The sequence below is a fragment of the Cydia strobilella genome, chromosome Z (assembly GCF_947568885.1).
Source record: "Cydia strobilella chromosome Z, ilCydStro3.1, whole genome shotgun sequence".
NCBI classification, from domain to species: Eukaryota; Metazoa; Arthropoda; class Insecta; order Lepidoptera; family Tortricidae; genus Cydia; species Cydia strobilella.
The window spans coordinates 38265316-38285094 of NC_086068.1; the positions used below are offsets into that span (position 1 = coordinate 38265316).

The following is a 19779-nucleotide window of genomic DNA, read 5'->3' on the forward strand; positions in this document are numbered from 1 at the left end:
ATTTCCGATATTGTGTCAATCCCGGGATTTCGATATGAGATTTATTATGTTAGGTTGAAACATGGGCAGGGCATGCAATATCGGATCATTCTCAATCCCGGGATTTTTCCGATATTGAGTCTCAATCCCGGGATTTCGATATTAATACTGGTACATCGATATTAGTGCGGATTTTTGCGATATATGCTTAAAAAAGCTAATATCTGATAATAATGTTAAATTATTGACAGAATCTCCTTTATACCTAATAAAACAATAAATATATTATTCGTAATATGGAATATAAAGAACTCATAACAGTCATAACATAAACGGTAATATGGTTTTCATCGCGCTGATACACAAGTTTCATTTTTTTCACCGCTGAAAGAAGCCGTAGATCCGAGTAAGTAGATTTTAATTTGTATTGATACCTCTAGAGATGGTCTTGATTCTTGACAAATCGATAAATAAACTGACAAACGGACAGCAAAGTGATCCTACGGAACCCTAAAAAATTTATTAATTTTATTTATGCTCAAACTTTTTATAAATATCGATGATATGATATACCTGCAGAGGTAATATAGTATACCTAATTATGCTAATAGTGATATTATAGAAAACTTGCCGTCATTTGTTGAAATATAAACTGTATGTATTTAGTAGTACTTACAGAAGTATTATATATTTGTTATTATTTACCCTTATAGTCAAAGGTTTTTGAACGAAGAGTTGACTTCATTAAAATTATTATTGAATTTACACTATGCTTTATTCTATTATTCAATTTTAACTTTAACGCCATCTATGAGATCCAGCATGCTTTTTTTTTTGTCTTTAGTAATAACGTTTTACAAATCAGTGTCGTGTTAGTTCATTTAAGTCGCCACTTCTTACGTGGCGCTGTTGTATCGTCATTGTACCTAGGGGTGGGACGGGTGGCGTAAGGAGGGCTCGATTTTAGATTTCATTTGGGTATGGGAACAGCCTTAATGCATTTGTTCTGGCAAATACAATACAATACAAATCTTCTTTATTGCTCACCAATATAAAAAGGACATGACATACAAATTAAGCACTTAAACTATGGTAGACTACAAGCGTTCTTATCGCTAAAGAGCGATCTCTTCCAGACAACCTTAGGGTAGTGGAGACAAGGCAAAAAAACAAGTAATGTGAGTAGGTGATGCAGTGAGTGATAGAATTGGGGTTGGCAACTGTCAAAGGTGATGCAGAGATGGCGCCATCATAGCTTGCCCCTTTTTCTATGAGATTTGGCTTATAGGGCTGATATCCAGGGCATTAAAAAAACAAAAATTCCATCTGCTAATTATTTCGACCGGCCAACCCCATTGAGAAATAATAATACCTAATAATACACATACATAAATAGCAAATAGTATAAACTACATACACTACCATACATAAATAAATATCATATATAACATATTTACGAATATATATAAAACACCACAACGGGGCCAACAACAATTAGGGACATAGGAATAGGACAAAAATAACATTGCGGAAGTGATAAATAATATTCTTTTACTTGAGTTTTAAAAATATGAAGTGATTTAGCATGCCTTAAGTCGGAAGGTAATGAGTTCCACAACCGAACTGCCTGGAACGTAAAGGAATCATTAAAAAATTTAGAAGTAGATGATGGGACTTTGACAAGATAATTTTGGGAAGATCTGATAGACTGAACAAAGCTAAAGCGGTCTTTGAGATAACGGGGAGTTAGTACAATGCCCTAACGTCCGACTTTTGGTTAGGTTGTAAAACCCAAATAATCGAATATTTTTTTACATCATTCCGATTTCTTTTCAAATGGCTTTTAAACTATTGCATATTTTGGTACATAGTGTAGAAATTTAATATAGAATATTTAATTGGCTTTCATTTAATACCGCACACGTGTATGTGCAATGCATAGTTTGGCTGCAATATGCAATATTAGCAACGAGGCGGGAGTCATTTTGATAACTTAATTCCGCTGAAGTAGATGGCCGGCGCCGCTGTCTCCCGGCAGTTTTGGAGACCCAATACCATGCCTAACAACATAGTAAAAGTGGGTGGCGGTTTCCGGATCTGAACTATCTCTTCGACCGTTTCCCATAAGGCACACTAGTACATTCTAGATCTGTGACTTGATTACGAGCGGAACGAGGTTTTCGTCTTAAGTAGTTAATTAAAGAATAAAAAAACGTATACTTTGTAATATTATTACAGAAATGCTTTATTATAATTAATGTCTAAATAGATGGATCATCATATAAATGTTATCTAGTACAACCTACAAAGCGGAACGGCGGGAGCCGCGATCAGTTTCGCCTCGCCACTCTTGACGTTCCGCCTTATTCCATCACATACAGGTTTTACAAATCATTTGTAATCATTTTTGTACAGCCATATACAATAATTTTTAATTACCTCTAAATGTAAAAAATCTGAGGTGTCATAGGAAACTACGCTTCCTATAAAATTAATTACACAGGGGAATGAGGAGCAGCTACGCTTGTGACGTGCATCCGGCAAGGTAGACCTCGGAACTACAACTATCAGTACAGTACAGGACTTTACAATCATCACTATAACCTAAAAGAGTGCGGCACGCCCGCGGACGGTCTTCGCTCCCGGCGAGAGGCGTCTCCTTCCAGCTTCCGACAAGGCTAATTACATAACTAAAAACCTTAAATTAGTTACATAAAAATATACAAAAATATCATTTTCACAAAATTAAAGTAACTATACATTCCAGCATTAAACAATATTCGATAAGTATGATTTAAAAGCCGGGTTTAACTTAAACGAGAGCTTGACTTGAAAATACATTACAAAATACATAAATTACAACTATAAAATAAAATCACGGCTATAGTGCCGATTGTCTAGAACTGCCTGCGGCATTTCTCAATCACTCGAATATTCAAGGTCCCCTAGCCCAGCTAATAGTTATTCTACAACGAGCTAAATTACGGAAACATTTCGGTCCTTGTGACCACTGTTTTCCTTCGATTCATAAATTACACGAGAATGAGAGACGATCAAATATTTATACATAGATCATACGAACAACGAATAATACTAGAACACTTAAGAGCTAGAAACGCAATAAAACTACGCCACAGTGACGCGACGGCCGAGCACCAGAGTCGGCGTCAACGCTGTACAACTATTGTTACAGTAATCGTATCATTCTTTACATCAGTCTGCTGCTACGGTATGTACAGAGGGCGCCTCACGCCTGCGCTGAAGCCACCCGCGCCCCGCTCCCCGCGCCCCGGGCGCGTCCGCCGGTGCCGTCACCGTCGCCTCTCACAACGTCACAACACAACAATACGACTAACACAATAATTATAGGTAGGTACTTCACGAGCTTACCACACACAGACACGACGCGGTGCACGACAATATTAATACCTAATCAGATTTTATGCGGCTGTTGTATGCCGCTACTTATACTAGGAGAGGGTCGCAGCGGGCGGCGTGATAATGCCGGTGAACGGTGGACGACGAAGCGGCGAGCTCTTAGTTACAAATGTACAATCTCAATATTCACAAAATGTATAATAGGCGGGGACACCCGCGCCGTCGCATCAGCTTGAGCCCGCGGACGTTAATACTTTACACATACTACAGGACAGGGTTTGGGGGCGGCGGGCCGATAGGTCCTAGCTCCGGCGCTTTCATAAAGAATTTCTCCAATTTGGCAATAATGTGTTTCCCGTAGGTATACTTGCGCAGCGAACCGATGTGTGGGCGTATCTTGTGCATTAGAACTTTGCGCTGTGTAGGTTCCGCTACGTCGATCATTTTCTGTACCACGTAGTTGGCATATTGATCCTTCATCATCACGTGAAGTGCACTGAAAAACGCACGACTGCGATCAATATTACAGACCGAACTAAGAATCGATCGAAAGGAATTGTATTGAAATTAAATATGATTATATGAGTCGCTTAACTTCAAACTAGGGTAAATCCATCTGTCAGATTATGCAATTTGGTATTAAGAAAAGGTAATAGGGTAGATGTTTGCTGAGAGGGTCGAATGGATTTACCCGACTTAGAAGTTAAGCGAGACATATTATATAAAATCAAAACCATGCCTTGACGATGAAGATGCAAATATAAATGAATGAAGCAGTTTAAGCCAGTCCATCACTTGATCAAGGGCTGTTTGATTTGCGCAATGTAAAGTAAGCAATGCAGATACTGACTTATCATTGAACCCGCAGAGTTCATCAATGAGGAGCGCGCGTTCATTGCGCGTAGCGTGCGTGACGCACTTCTCGACCACGTTGGAGGCGAACTTGTGCTGCGAGAGCTGCAGCACCTTGCCGCGCACCGCCGCCACCAGCCGCGACCGGTCCTCCGCCGCGCCGTGCTCTAGCACGTGCTGCACTACGTAGTTGCCATACTGATCCTATAACATAACAACACACACAAGCCTGCTTATTATTTTTGTACATAATATACTCGATACAAACAGCATAGAAACTATCTATTTTAACGGGGCAATTTATTAGTCCGTGTTGTACTAAAACCAATATATATTATTAGTTGAGTATAATTTTAAATGACACTCCGAGTACGACTAGTTCTTTATTCCTTGACAAGTCAACAGCCAAAAGCCAGTGATCCCAAGTGATCGCTGCTTATATAACTTTACAGAATGAATAACTGGTTTGAATGAATGATGGAATGATGTCACTTGAAACATCAATCACATTACTAATTATTTAAATTACGAGTTTTATAAATTGAAAATGATAATTAACGTCATCTGAATTATTTAATTCTGACAATACTAACAGCAAGTGACATCATTCGACATAATAACAACAAACTTAATAATATTTATCTTATAACTAACAATATGTATATCGAAAAGTTCATTACAAAAATGCTTTTGTTAACTTTACTGATTGTTATCAGTAAGAACAATGCATTGCAATGTAATAAAATTTTCAAATCGATGTTTACGGATTGGTAATACTCGTATAGTAAAGAAACTTAGCAAGTTTTAAGAAATCTTAGAATGTTGTATGAAGTTATCGTTCTGATTGTTAATTAAAGTGACTCTACATGCTTTTTGATTGATATCTTTTATCATTTTAAAAATATGCTTTACGTGAGTTCGGAACCGCCTAGGTTCAGGTTCTGAATTAAATAAAGATTTAATAATCGACAAATATCCATCCCACCAAAAACATTTTCATGTCATTTGACTTAGGTGTAGAGCTTGTGAAGTTAGGGCTTGTAAAATGTTGCCAAGATGAAACCGTAAGGCTCGCACTGTCAAAAGGTTATCAGATCACTTGTAGAGCCAAGCTTCTAACTCTACAGCCCTAACTTCACAAACTCTACACCTAAGTCAAATTACATGAAAATGTAATGTGTTTTGGTGGGATTTTACTTCTTTTTGTAAGTTGCTTATGACAATCTTCCATTCCATTTAAAGGGTTTAATTTACTATTAAAAGTCCTGAAATACGTATCTGGAGGCATCTTATACACAATCTGCTTTGTACTGATTTCCCATATAAACTTCAACGCCCTTTTCCACCCCCTTACGGCGCCACTGTGCTCGTGATGTTCATATCGGCTCCGTAATATGCTTGTGTTTTAAAAGTAAAAAGCGTAAAAAACTATATAAAGCAGTGATAATTGTGTAAAGCAATGAACAATGTTACTGTGAAAACGTTATACAACTCGTGAGTGTGCTAACTACAAAGATATAAACAGAAAACCGGCATCAGGAAAAGTGACAGTTGAACCCTTAAAACGGAAGAAAAAGACTAAAAAAAGGACTTGCAACACGTGAAGTGAAATCTAGTGACAATTTTTCAGAAACAAGTGCAAAAGAAAAGTTCTCAGATAATTACTTCAAATCATTTTAACCTCAAAAACACGAATAACGGTACACAAACACGTTGTCACAAAGAACTTTTTAACCACAGTGCCATCTGTTGGCAAGTAACAAAACAACGTGAACCAGCATCAAAGTTCAACCCAAGCTTTCCGCGTACGCGCACATTACCAGAAGATTCGGGTGATTATCGATAGAGGGCATAAATATAAGCCTAAACAATGGATCAGATTCTGCAAACTCTAAGAGATATCCAGCTGGACTTATCTAAACAGAAGCAAGATATGAAAGAGATGGAGAATAATATTACGGAATCTATAAATAACAATATAGATAGTAAATTTAAGCATATAGAGGAAAAAACAAAGAACTTGGAATTAAAAATCGATCAACAACAAAAAACTATAGACATTTTAGACAAACGACTAAGAAGAAAAAATGACATATTTTTTGGAGTTGAAGAAAAAGAAAATGGCTACGAAAATCTACTTTCTATCTTTTTAGAAATATTAAATAAAAATATGAATATATCATGCAAAAAATGGGAAATTGAAAATGTGATCAGAATGGGGAAAAACACAGGGAAAATTAGACCTGTGGCAGTCCCAATAACAACTATGAGCCGAAGAATAGAGATATTGAAGAACAAAAAATCACTTGAAAACACTGGAATCTACTTAAAAGAAGATTTCTCCCCTGCTATATTACAATAAAGAAAGGAATTACAGGAAACATTGAAAAAAGAGAGAGAGTCTGGGAAAAGAGTAGCTCTACACTACGACAAGATAATTGAATTAAAACCCCGCAGCTCAGGACCTCACGCACCCACTGAAAGAAATACTAATAAGAGGTTTTTGTCTATTTCACCTGAAGAATCGGAGAAGAACCATCGAGGAGACAACAACGAGACGACAAAACAAGCACCGAGCACAAGCAATATGAACAAAATACCAAAAAGAAATAAAAGAAATATAGAGTCATTTGTAATTCGTGAACCAAAAAGTACAAATACCAATTCGACTTTAGATAAGTAACATACCTACTACAAACTCCGCCCGATAGCAAGGAGCAGCGCCCCTCCAAAACGTACTCCAGAACGAATAACAAAAAAAAACATTAATGTTCCCCAAGCCGGCTGGTCACCGTGGGGACAGCGACCACAACCCTCCAATTTAGAAGAAAAGAGAAAGAAAAAGAAAAGTATTTACAGACCAATGGAACAAATTGGAGGAGGCCTTTACCCAATAAAGTGGGGTTCCTATCAAGTTTTTTTTAGTTTAAAATACACAAATATAAAAATTAAGTTTAAACATGCCACTAACAAAACAAAATAAGTAAAAAAGAAAGAAAACAGATTTTAAAAATTAATTAAGAAATTATTTATGTACCTATACCTAAACTTTGTAATTGAAAAGGAAATAAAGAGGCTTTTTTATTTATTTTTATTTACGGGGTGATTTTGTGGTTGAAAACTATTTTATGTTGAAAACTATAGTAGCAGGTAGTAGACCGATGACCGAGTAGTAGGCTGGCTATGAACTTATAATGCATAAAGGTAATTATTATTTAATTGGTATTTAATTTTTTTACGATAGATATAACTGAAATATAATAATTAGGCAGTGTAGGTACTATAATTTCATTATGATTATTTTATGGGAGTGCACTGCACAAGCGCTCCTTACCTATAGCACAGATTATATAATAGTCTTACGAACAGATACTTATCTCTCAAAGAAAACGCAAATAACTACCGTTTTGATACCTACACAAAAATACAATGGAGTGACCTTCAACGCGCCGCTCCCGCACCGCGCGCACCAGCACAACGCTAGGGTTGCTGACGCTTCTTTCAAATACTTAGGTGTCTTAGGTAAATAAGGTATCTTTAAAACAATTTAATAGTACCTACGTAGCTTGTAACTATCGTAAAAATAATAACAGTAGGTGTAAATACCTATATTGAGAATGTCTACTTACTTTTCCTCATCCGTCGAAAGAGGAAAAAACTATATTTTTTATTTGTTTTGTTGTTTCTGTATCCATCCACACTACAAGCTGTGTTATTTGTTCGTGACGAAGACATTTCTCTGGCATAGCGCGCGGTGACGTGCGTGCGTGAGCGCGTGTGGCAACCAACTGGCTAGCTTGAGTCCCGCCGGCGGGAAGCGAGTCGTAGGTATAAATCCGAGCTCGCGCGGAGAGTTCCATAGACCTGCCTATAGGGCGAACCGCGCCTGCCGCCTGCCGGGATATGAATCCTATTTAAATGTTTTATATGTTTTACTTCTTCAATATCTCACACGGTGCACGCCTGCACGGATCGGATTTTTTGTATAACAACAAGGAACTGAAATTGCGTCTGTTGTTGAAAATAAAGATAGTCTGTGCGGATAGAGAAGCGTCGTGGCACGGGGTCAAACGGGAACTAACATTACCAATTTTATATGGCACTCCAACCTTTGACATCTGTCTTGTAAAAAGTAAACAAACTTCTGTCATTGTGTATTTTTAGTGTTCCGTGCAAAACTTTGTTTTAACAAACGGAACACTTACTATTTACAAAAACTGCAAGTTTTATGCACGAAATACTTTCAAAACAGCATAAAACCGTACAATACCACAAGGGAAATTATATTTGACATTATTCGGTTTTGTCACCGGGAAAAAAAATGGCTAAAAGCCGACTATCGACGTACAAAAGTCACACAGCGTGTTCTCGCTTATGACGGGTATTTACGTTGTTTTTAATATTAAGATAATTATCTATTTAATTTATTAATCGGTAAGTATATTCATTTAAAATAATTTAATTTACGTAAATATGAACATAGTCATTCATGATCTTAAAATAACTGACAATAGTTTTGATACTTTGCCATTTCAGTCATATTTATGTGTATAATTTATTTTCAGGGCTGAGTAAAAGTACCTGCCGTATCTCGAATAAAATACCATTTATTAGATGATATGCTAAAATGTGCCACATGTCAGATTCAAGCACACCCAGTTTAGATGAAGATAGTTGGACGAGTCGAAAGAAGATCTGAAAGAACAGAAAGAAGTACTGAAATTGATAAGATCTTCATTCACCAAAAGAGGTCACATGTTAACCCACCTACTTATAAGCTCCACCTAGTAATGTGTAATGTGATATGCAATAAACACTTTTCAATATAGAATTAGATCGACCCTCTAGAAATGTGGTGCTGGAGAAGAATGCTTGGCATAACCTGGACACAGTTCCGTTCCGAACCAACGTCTCAATTCTCCAGGAACTTGCGTCTTTCTTCCATCGTCCAGTGTCGTATTCTCACTTTCTTTCGACATATAACACGTCGAGACGATACCGTCAAATGGGGTGAATAGGGACGGCGGGGGGAACAGGGACAAGAACCGGAAATGACATTTACAGTACATATGGTGCTACTTTCTCGCACTAGTGTGTAAAAGAGCACTTTTCGTGCATATGTCGAAAGTTTAAAGGGCCATATGTACTGTAAAACGTTGTACGATACACGTGCGAATAGGTAATTCGCAACTCGTGTCGTTTTAAAACACTCCCACAACATCTTATTTGCAGATGACATTTCGTTACTGTTTGAAATTGATAAAGGCGAAAGTCATAACGATACAATCATAAAATGTCTTCACGAAATCAATAACTAGCTAGAAGTTCAAAATCTCGAAATCAATCTCAACAAAACTAAATTAATTCAATTCCATCACGGACTTAACAAACCATTAGAACTTAATATAATAATAAATAACATCAAAATTGAGGAAGTGGACACTTTTAACATGTTAGGAATATCCCTTGACAGTAACATAAACTGGAAAAAACATATAGAAATAACTAAAACCAAAATCTCAAGCTTCCTATATGCACTGTACAACCTTCGTAGGACAACAGACTTAAAAACTGCTCTATCGGCCTATCATGCATTAGCACACTCGCGGTTAAGTTACGGAATCATGCTTTGGGGCAACAGCACAGATTCCGAGGATTTATTTGTCATGCAAAAAAATGCGTCCGAATAATGGTTGGCATTCAATGCCCTGAAAGCAGCATATTTTCAGGAATATGGGATACTGCCATTGCCGTGCGTGGAAATATAAATATTTATTTAAGGAACCAAATAATGTCCGGAGAAAATATCAGCTTGTTATCCCCCCTTCCAAAACAAAAATACTATCCAATAGCCCACAGCCCACAATATACAGCAATCCGGGTATACAATAAACTGCTAAACAAAATCAAGTCGCACAATAATTATAAGGCAATCAAGGATTTTTTGTTACACAAATGCTATTATTCTTTAAATGATTTCTTAAATGATAATTTGGAATAAATTGGATTTCATAATAATAAATATTAATATTTGGATAATTTTATGATAAATTATAATTTAATATAATTTAAGCTGGTGAATAATGTATAGCTGTTAAGATATAATTTAGACTAAGTATTATTTAAGTAACTATGTTGCTATGCCCTAACGGGTGCATGTTGTAACCTAAGATATAAATAAGACCTACTTTAAACACATGTATGCAATAAATGATATGACTATGACTCCCTGCGGTCGTGTTTTAATTTATCGTCATTCGTTTCGAATTTCCTCTTTTCCGCACTTGTATCGTAAATAACTATTACCTGATTATTTAAAAGAAAATATCTATCACAAATTATCTTTTTTTTAAATAGTTTTTTTGGTTCTTATTTACTGCCAATTATTAAAGCAAATATACATAGTTCATGATCAGCAACGCAGGCTTCGTCAAGTGCTTACAACAATAAATCAGCTACAGGCTTCGTCACCTACTAACAAATGATATAATCCGCAACAGGCTTTGTCAGTCTTAAACACTAAATTAAACTAGGCCAAGTCCCCACTTCGGACCGTAGCCGGCCCAAAAGTCCCCATGACACTGGCAGCGTTGCCCCGTTGAATTGCCAAGGAGATCTGTTGGACCAGATACGATCCGGAGCGAGGATCGCAACCTCTTTCTCTTAGTCGCCGACCCAATTGCCACAAAAACTCCTTAGCCTCCGCACCCCAAGATCCTGCAGTCTCCACCGCCACCGGTATGAAATCATACGTTGGTTCCAAAGCAGAGTACTTTATATGCTTCTGTTTCGCATACTTCGCAGCCGAATCAGCAGTACTGATGGTGTGATTCAGATGGGACGGGGCAAAGGTGCTAACACACGTTGCGTCCCATAAGAGGCACCGACCCTTCTGCCAAGGAACCAACGTAAGACCATCTGGCCTTTTGCCGTCCGAACGGCACAAACCCGGAGGCTCCAGGACGCAGGGAACGTTGGCGGAGACCAAAGCCCTGCGAACTACCTTATTTATTGCGTGGTGACGCGAAAAAGCACACAGCGCACCTCTGGCAGCTAAGCCCATGGTGTCCGTCCTCCTGAACCATGGCTCCACATATACATCTATGCACCTCGCAAACCTTCGAAACCAATCGTAAGGCAGCCGCAATCCTTAAAGAATCATTACCCAGCAGCGTGCCTAACTGGGGGGAAGGTAATGCATGAAGCCATGCTCCTGACTCACACCTAGATGCGGCCTTGAGGCGCGCTAAATCAGAGACGACTGCCTCGCTCAGCAAATCCGTAACCACCTTCTTACACAATATGTCATCCCAACCTCTTTGAGTGGCAGGATTGCTTGGCGGCTCAGTACCCTGACAAATAGAGGACCACTTGAGATATGCTTCAGCAGCAAAAGGTATTTGGGGATTGCCACCATTGCTAGACAATATACGAGTGACTAGCCCCGAAAGTCCCATGCGCTGAGGCAAGGAAAGCCACCACGCCTCACTCACGACACCGACGGATCCCAAGCCATGACGCACCGGAAGAGCAGCCTGCGTCCACTGCGTCTCATTCAGATGCACATTTAAAATAGACTAACGCTAACTTGAGTGTGTCATCCAACTTCGTAACATCATCCTCAAACATCCAGGTGGGAGACGTTCTTAAAATATACGTAATCCTAGGCAAAGCGAAGCAGTTCCGCAGAAGAACGAGCGAGACGTGCGCCGATAGATTACTGAGGTGCGCCTGGGCTTTAACTAAAGCCAACCTCTTCTCCTCCAGAGCAGAACTGACTCCTTCCGGAAATATAGGCGCGCCCAATAGAGAAAAGGCTGACCTCTGTAGGAGACGCACCCCGGGCAATATTGCCTCAAATCCTGACAGGGCATCAAAATTGGCGGAATCGCAACAGAAGAGCTCGCATTTGCCCAGATTTATCTCCAAACCGATCCCTTTCAACGCTGGCACAACTATATACTAAACAATTATATCTTGCGATTGAAAATAATAGGTAGTTGATTATTTTCTTTTGATAATAGAAACACTGGAAAAACATGAAAGTCGTGATATATTGTCAAACTAACAGTTTAAAATTGAGTCTGTCAACGAATGGTTGATATGAGCTTCAAAACCTTCTTTAAAAGTAAAGGTTTTACTTTTTTGTATTACATGGTAAATATAAATAATCTTTGTTTTGTTAGCAAAAAGTGTGAAAATAGAGATCCATGAACATTTCTAAAAAACACGAGGTGTCCCTATGCACGCAACAGGGGTGAATAGGGACGACTGAGGGGTGGAGCGGGACGCCTCTGGTAGTTAATAGGGACGCAATAAGTGGAAATAAGGACGCTAAAGGGTCAATAGGGATAGGGCTGCCAAAAATTGTTTATAAAATGAATTATTCTTTATTTAGTGTGTTTTGGTAGATTAGTATTAGGCCCTTACTTACACCAACTAAAACAGGCAGAATTTCTGAATGGGATATAAGTAGGTATATATTTTATATTAAATGTTTTTTTTTTCACTTTTGCTACTTTTGTCCGTATAATATAAGCCCCGCTTAATAATAAAATAACAATTAAAATTAATCATTCTGAGCGTAGTAATTTTATGATTACCTGCAACAAATAATTAAAAAAATATTTTTAATAATAGTATTATTCGTATTTTAACATAATATTTACCTAATCATATTTAAGTACTTAAGTACAATAAACCATCTAGACCAGGTTTACCTGTCAACTTATTATATTTTTGACAACCCTAAGCACTTGTCCCTATACGTACCTAAGTCGTCCCTATTCACCCCTAATCCAGTTTGAATCAAAATGGCCGGTTTTATTAAAAAAAGGGCATTAAAACGAAATTAGTAATAAATATTTTATTATAAATCGATTCTCAAACATAAGACAATAGTTTATAAACCTTTACATTTGTGTCCATCGAGGAAAAAATTCTTTAAAATCTCTTAAAGTTCAAAATCGTCCCTATTCACCCCATTTGACGGTACATCTCATCTGTGGAACGACTTGTAGTGCAAGGAAAAGTCGAAGGCACAAGGCGCGGCAGGTCACCAATGCGTGGGTCAGATTTAGTCAAGGATGCACTCAATGGACCACTCCACGAATGTACCAGAAGGCGGAATGTACGGGAAGAATGGCGACGGATTGTGAATTTCAACGATTTTCTTTTTTGAGTACTAAAATTTCGATTTTATGGATATTTTGTACGACAGACGAGTGTAAGACCTAATGTTTCTTGGAGAAATGTTATCATTAACATTAACCGTATCGATTAGTAGAATGAAGAAGAGGGTGTTTATTTTTTTTTTAATTTGCAGTCGGATCCATTCCCGGGCGAGACAAGCAAATAAAAAAAACTGAATGCAGTTTAGCTTCTTTTTAAAAATAAAAGAATGTTTCATTTAAATAAAATGAGCTAACTTAAGGTTTTAAGCTACCTACTTTTCCTCCAGGGCCCGTTATTTTTTTTCCACACTGGATGGCGCTTTTTTCCAAACATGCGAGGAAATAAGGTAAAATAATCATCACTCCAAACTGAACCTTCACATCAAAAACAATTCCCCTCTATATTTTTTTTAAAAAGTTAATGGCACAACTTATTCTGCCATTCAGTACCATTCAATATTCGTTCATTCAAGTAATTGTGCAATATAAGCTAAGGATGTGCATGCATATCCTTAATTAAATATAAAAGTTATATAGTCTTTGATTTTATTAAGCAGTATTCGGACGATCATATACGACGGTTTTGTAAGAACGAGACATAATGTAAGGTCATTTATCTTACTATCTCACTCTATCTTTCCTATAGATTGAAATGATAGCTGACCGAGTGACCGGGTCGCGGCCTGCGGCTATAATAATTGGCTGTTTACAGTTTTCGTAGTAAAACAGCAATACAAACTTCCCTTCCGCTAAAACAGGACCATAATGTTTCTCACCATTTTAACCGTCCCTGTAGGGCTAGCACATGATTGGCGCGATAATATCTTGCAGCGACATAGACCCGTCCCTTTTTTTTACATGGAAAAAGACGGGTAGTCTATCTCGCTGCGAGACCCTGTCGCGCCAATCATGTGCTAGGCCTACTGGTCTTCCACAAATATTTATATACCAAAATTAGCCACGTCCTTTAGCCAACTTAACGAAAAATTATAAATAGCAGCAAAATGCCAGGGACATAGTTAAAATATACACATTAAAAAAACGCCACCTACGACGGTGATCACTAATTTAAATTAAACGGACTGTACTCGTATCAAAACAACTACTTTAACAAATTTAAAATATTAGGATCTTAGTATCAATGACTGATGTTCAAAAATGCATAAAACGATAAGCAGCTGATTTTGCTAGGTCCCTTGTAATTATTTTAATTTTAATGATATTTCATGTAATATTAAGAATTATAAGTGTGAATTAGATAGTTTTAACATTAAGTTTTATGTATACATATGTATAATAAGTGGAGTGCTTAAGTGACGTTTACAAGTGTCTTGTAATATTTCAAATCTGTAGCCGTTATAGGTTATACATTTGAACTCTGCGTTCGCCTTGGAATCCTTTCTGGGTTTTTTTTTATCACTAGTAATTACCAAGTGTGTTTATAATAAAGCATAAATCATTGTACAGGGTTAGAACACAGTGTAGACACAGTCAATGCTCACTATTTCATGTGTTCGTACCTAAATATCACTTAGATTGAGTAAGCGATTCCTTGTTTATTTTAATATAATTTACAAAACCATCTATAATGCTAACCCGCAGAGCAGCCGCAGCGGCTCGCCAGCAGGAGACTGATAAACTCCAACTTACCTTGCTGGAATTAAAAATATCCAAGGAATCTTGTGCTCAATTGCTTAGTGAAAGGGAAGACAGTAAGAAGGAACTATTATTAGTACTTAAAACATACATACATATAATCACGCCTATTTCCCGGAGGGGTAGGCAGAGACCACGGATTTCCACTTGCTACGATCCTGACATATCTCTTTCGCTTCCTTCACTTTCATAACATTCCTCATACACGCTCGCCGATTTAGGGTGCTCTTGACCTGGCCTTTCTTCAGGATTTCCCCGATCTGACCATAGAAAGTCCGCCGAGGTCTGCCCCTACCAACTCCCGTTTCTACCTCTCCCTTATACACTCTCCTTGTTAGCCTTCTTTCACTCATTCTTTCCACGTGTCCAAACCATCTCAACATACCTTTCTCAATTTTTGTCACACATCTTCGCTCAGTCCACACTTTTCCCTTATCACACTGTTCCTAATTCTATCTTGTAATCTCACACCACACACACTTCTCAACGCTCTCATTTCCACTGCATTCACTTGGCTCTGATGCCTCTTCTGCCATACCCAACTTTCGCTACCATACATAAGTGTAGGCACCAGCACCCCTCTATGCACAGCCAACCGTGCCTTTTGCGACACCTTCTGGCTGCTCATAAAAGCGTTAAGTGCCTCATTCACGCGATTTCCAGCACTCACTCTCCTTTCAATATCTTTATCATGCTTACCGTCCCTAGTGAATAATGTTTCCAGATACACAAACTCTTTCACTTGTTCTACTCTTTCTTGACCAATCAAAATTTCACAGTTTGTCATATATTCTTCCTTTTCAAATACCATAACTTTCGTCTTACTTACATTTATTTTCATTCCTTTCCTTTCAAAAGATCCATGCATTCTAGTTATCATCTCCTGCAACTCTTCACCCGATGACGCTAGCAATACCAGGTCATCAGCGTAAAGAAGACATATGACGGGTAACCCACTCATTCTCAGCCCACATTTATCATTTCTCAAATCATGCAAACTACTGTCCATGAACAGATTAAACAGCTACGGTGACGCTACACATCCCTGCCTAACACCCTTTTCGATGCTAAACCACTCAGTGTGCGACCCGTTTACTCTCACACAAGCACTGGAATCCTCATAGAGCGATTTCAGTGCCTGAATGAGACGGCCGCTCAATCCATACACCGACAGTACCTACCAAAGTTCATTCCTCACCACTCTGTCATAAGCGCAATAGACCTTCTGACCTTTGGCCAAATACTTTTCGGCTATGCATCGCAAGGAAAACACTTGATCCGTACATCCCATACCCTTTCGGAATCCCGCTTGTGCATCCCATACTTTCTCATCGGTTTCTTTCACTACTCTTTCAATCAATATCTTTGCATACAATTTGCCGACGACGCTGAGTAAGCTAATGCCTCTGTAGTTTTTGCAATCCAGTTGTGATCCCTTTCCTTTGCAAAGAGGTACAATGACGGCCTAGCAATGAGAAGCTGAAAAAGGAACTGTGTTCTTTAGAAGCTGATTACAATCAGACACTAGTTGCATATAAATTGTCTCTCGTATTTATTTACCGTTCGTTTTCGAAGACCAGCGCTGGCTTTATAGCTAGCATTATGCTGAGTTGGGTCCATTTCGTGATGCACACTTGATGATCTCTTCTTTTCTTGCTGTTGTTGTCTGTACATGTTCGTACTTGTGTTGTGATCGTCACGAATAAATGTCTTTTATCTTTTTTTTTAATAATGTAAATTCAGAGCGGGCCCGGCATTAGGAGACGGTTGACAGGTTCACTGAGCGTAGTGATGCGTATGAGCAGGCCCTGAAGGACATCAACTCATTGGAGAGCACTGCGCGATGCCCACGAGCAAATCTACGAGCTACAGGAAGCCCAAAACAATGCAGCAGCGGCACACACTCAGACCTTATTCGAAGAACTGAACTGGTCCGGCTCGACTCGCAGTTGGTTGCCGCACCAATTGAAAACCCTGTCACCCCGGCCACCACAGATTTAGCCAATGATACCACCACACCAAGGTTAGTAAATTGCAGCGGAAACAAACTAAAGAAATATATAAAATTAAATACTCATAAAAAAAAAACAAAAGTTGTCAAGAATATATAAATTGTTTTTTAAAAAGTTGAGATTTTGTAAAGTTAATGTAAGTTTAGTGGATAAGTTAGATTTGTATTCTGCTCAGTTAGAACATAGTCAATTACAATATGAAACTGCCACACAGACATTAAAATTAAAAGTTCAGAGTTTGGAGGGTTCAATAAAATCTTTAGAATCAATAAATGAGAGTTCAAACAAGGTTATTAATGAATATTCTTTAGCCATGGATGATTTAATATCCCAAATTAAGCAAAATTCGGAACGGGTTGAGTCTCTGACCAATGGCCAGTCATGTGTCTGTAATTCTGTATGCAAGTGAATGGTCATTTGTCGAGTGGAGTACTTGAGCCGGACCTGTGTGACAGTTTGCCTCCATCACAACAAAATTATAATAGCTCCTTCCACACTACACAACAAAGTACACCCGAACCTAATGTTATTATGTACTGTGACGAAATTGGAAGCAATATGAGCTCATTTTTAGACTATCACCTAAATAGCCCATTGAAATCGTACTCAAAAAGAAAACAAAAAAAAATTCAATTTTTTGAAAATTTACTGCTATTTAGTTTGCTTAAGTGTACTTAGCCATTACCCCAAAGTTTACGGAGTTTAAAAAAATACGGAGTCACCTTCAACATCATGGCGGGTGTTTCATTTATCCGAATTTACGATTTTCATCTCATCGATGAAATTTTTTTATACTGTATGCCAAAATAAATTTAAATCTGAGATCTGAATCAATATTTAGAGGTTGCACAACATCAAAAAAGATTGTCTTATATAAGTCATATAACTAAAGACTACAGGAGGAGGCGGAGGATAGAAGGAGCTTTAAGAGCGCAGTTACATTTCGGCGTTGAGCGAGTTTAGGTATTTTACGCGCTGCGGCGGGCTGTACGAGCTCAGTATGCCGATCCCTTCTACCACATTTTCCCTCTCGCTCGCACTACAATGATGGAATTAACAATCTTGATCCTTCGTGATTTTCGTGAACACTACACTTACTGTACTTCACTGTACTTAAATTTTAAAATCCTAATTAATGTCATTTGGTATGAAAATCCTAAATCCAGTGCATATGTACTTATGTATTGTATAATAATAATTAAGAATTATTTTTTACTAAATATAAATAAATTATAATCTCTTGTAAACATGCTTCATAATGCATCGCATTTGGTATAGGTTGTGAAGTGAAACTATTTTAGCTATATATTATAATAAAACCCCCTAATTTGTATCAGCGAGGGTTTAGAAACGAGTTGGTACTCAGGGTCTGATGATGAAGCATTATGATGATGATGATGATGAAGGTGGTCACGGGTACCAATCAACCATGTAGTAACATGACTAGGCTTGTTTGATTAATCTCAACAAGATCATTGACACTAGGTGATACTCAAGGTTTGATGATGAAGCCGGAAGGTGGTCGCCGGTACCAATCAACTATGTAACTAAACCACTTTGTGTTTAGGCTCGTATGATTCGTCTCAACAAGATCTTTGACACTGGGTGATACTCAAGGTCTGATGATGAGGCCGGAAGGTGGTCACCAGTACCAATCAACCATGTAACTAAACCACTTTGTGTTTGGGCACGTTTGATTCGTCTCAACACGATCTTTGACACACAGGATCTTGTTGAGACGAAACAAACGAGCCCAAACATGAAGTGGTTTAGTTACATGGTTGATTGGTACCGGTGACCACCTTTCAGCTCCATTATCAGACCCTGAGTACGATCTTGTGTCAAAGATCTTCTTGAGACGAATCAAACGAGCCGAAACACGAAGTTGTTTAGTTACACGGTTGACTGGTGCCCGAGGCCACCTTCCAGCTCCATCATCAGACCCCAAGTACCACCTAGTGCCAAAGGTCTTGTTGAGACGAATCTAACGAGCCCAAACACGAAGTGGTTTAGTTGCATAGTTGATTGGTACCAGTGACCACCTCCAGCTCTATCATCAGACCCTGAGTACTATCCTGTGTGAAAGATCTTGTTGAGACGAATCAAACAAGCCCAAACACAAGTGGGGTAGTTACATGGTTGACTGGTGCCCGTGGCCACCTTCCAGCTTCATCATCAGACTGAATACCACCTTGTGTCAAAGATCTTGTCGAGACGAATCTAACGAGCCCAAACACGAAGTGGTCTAGCTACATGGTTGATTGGTACCGGTGACCACCTTCCAGCTTTATCATCAGACCTAGATATTCTGACATGTCATCAAAAGCATTTGTAGTCAGCCATTCTCTAATTTAGTAACTATAAAATGTCAGGTCATTTCAAATATTTTTAATGATGTCCGGTAGTTGGTATATTATAATACGATAAAACAAAATACACAGTACTAGGATCAAAGTTTCTCAGTCGCAGTTTACACGCACACTGTAGCGTTTTACACGGCGCCCGCCGCACACAACGATAAATAACCTCGTCGTCGCCGTTGAAAACGTGCGGAGCCGACCGACACACGTCCTACCCTACAAGCTCTGCCGCGGTTAGTGATGAGCCGTTACCGTAAATTACGAGAACAAAGAGAATCGTCGGGTAAATTACGCGGTACCGTTCTCCGTACGGGTAATTATGGAGAAAGTTAGACGTTTTCCTTTTTTTTACAGAATTGAGTTTTATTT

The 19779-nt window shown here is 38.4% G+C and overlaps 1 protein-coding gene across 5 annotated transcripts in view; it reads right to left on the bottom strand.

Moving 5' to 3' along the window:
- Positions 1-2196: 2196 nt before the first annotated feature.
- The window catches only part of LOC134754820 (maternal protein pumilio), a 528457-nt gene continuing 510874 nt past the window's right edge, over positions 2197-19779 (bottom strand). For 4 of the 5 annotated variants that reach the window (XM_063691211.1, XM_063691209.1, XM_063691208.1 and 1 more), the window contains 2 exons: positions 4208-4413; positions 2197-3868 (listed from right to left, as the gene is read on the bottom strand). In XM_063691211.1, the coding sequence (XP_063547281.1) occupies positions 3622-3868; positions 4208-4413 (453 nt within the window). In that variant the 3' untranslated portion in view covers positions 2197-3621. The remainder of the gene's footprint in view (positions 3869-4207; positions 4414-19779) is intronic. The other variant, XM_063691210.1, reaches the window with a different exon arrangement.